General features: G+C 65.4%; 1 protein-coding gene across 1 annotated transcript in view; it reads left to right on the forward strand.

Moving 5' to 3' along the window:
• The window catches only part of PCYT2 (phosphate cytidylyltransferase 2, ethanolamine), a gene marked incomplete at both ends in the record, with an annotated part of 1,786 nt that extends 1,578 nt beyond the window's left edge, over positions 1-208 (forward strand). The window contains one exon of the mRNA XM_010191151.1: positions 120-208. Coding sequence (XP_010189453.1) covers positions 120-208 — 89 coding nt within the window. The remainder of the gene's footprint in view (positions 1-119) is intronic.
• Positions 209-928: the final 720 nt, after the last annotated feature.

The following is a 928-nucleotide window of genomic DNA, read 5'->3' on the forward strand; positions in this document are numbered from 1 at the left end:
GGCCCCGGCGGCGAGCCTGTGGCCGTTGCTGCCAGCCCCGGGCAGCCCTGCCCTGCTCGGCTCTGGCTGTGAGCGCAGAGCCCCCCGTGCTCACGGCCCCGCGCTGCCTCTGTCCGCAGGAGCCCAAGAGACGCGGCGTTTTCCGGCTGGTGGACAGCGGCAGCGACCTCACCACGGACCTGATCGTGCAGAGGATCATCAAGAACAGGTCGGTTTCCCGCGCTGCCCGGCGTGTCCGGGGACTCCGTAACGGGATCCAACGGGAGGGGAAGGGCTCTGTAAATGTGGATGTGTGGGAGAGGGAACCGCTGTGCTGTGCTGTGCTGTGGGAAATCACAGAGTGGTTTGGCTGGAAGGGACCTGCAGAGGCCCAGCGCCAGCCCCGCTGTGCCAGGACGTGCCCCACGGCACCTTTTGTGACTCCTCCTGAGCCTTCACCTCCAGCGACCGTGGCTCTGCTCAGCCCCGAACCCGGTTTTGGTGGAATGGCGCTGGGTGCTCTGTGCTGGGACAGGGGGAGAGGAGCCGTGTTTGGGCAGCCCTGGGCTCCGGGGGGTGGTGATGGCCGTGGGCAGCTCTGGGCACTGGAGTCTGGGGTCACTGGTGCAGTTCTGGGGACACTGGTGAGGTTCCTGGTACGGTTCTGGGGTCAGTGGTGCAGTTCCTAGTGCAGTTCTGGGGTCACTGGTGCAGTTCACAGTGCAGTTCTGGGCTCACTGGTGCGGTTCTGGGGACACTGGTGCAGTTCCTGGTGCAGTTCTGGGGACACTGGTGCGGTTTTGGGGTCACTGGTGCAGTTCCTGGTTCAGTTCTGGGGTCACTGGTGGGGTTCTGGGGACACTGGTGTGGTTCCTGATCCAGTTCCTGGGGCACGCTCACAGCAGCAGCACAGGAGGGGGCAGCTCTGCCCTGCCCCTGGTGCTGTGGG

Source organism: Mesitornis unicolor, unplaced genomic scaffold (genome assembly GCF_000695765.1).
Source record: "Mesitornis unicolor isolate BGI_N332 unplaced genomic scaffold, ASM69576v1 scaffold32410, whole genome shotgun sequence".
In the NCBI taxonomy this organism is placed as follows: Eukaryota; Metazoa; Chordata; class Aves; order Mesitornithiformes; family Mesitornithidae; genus Mesitornis; species Mesitornis unicolor.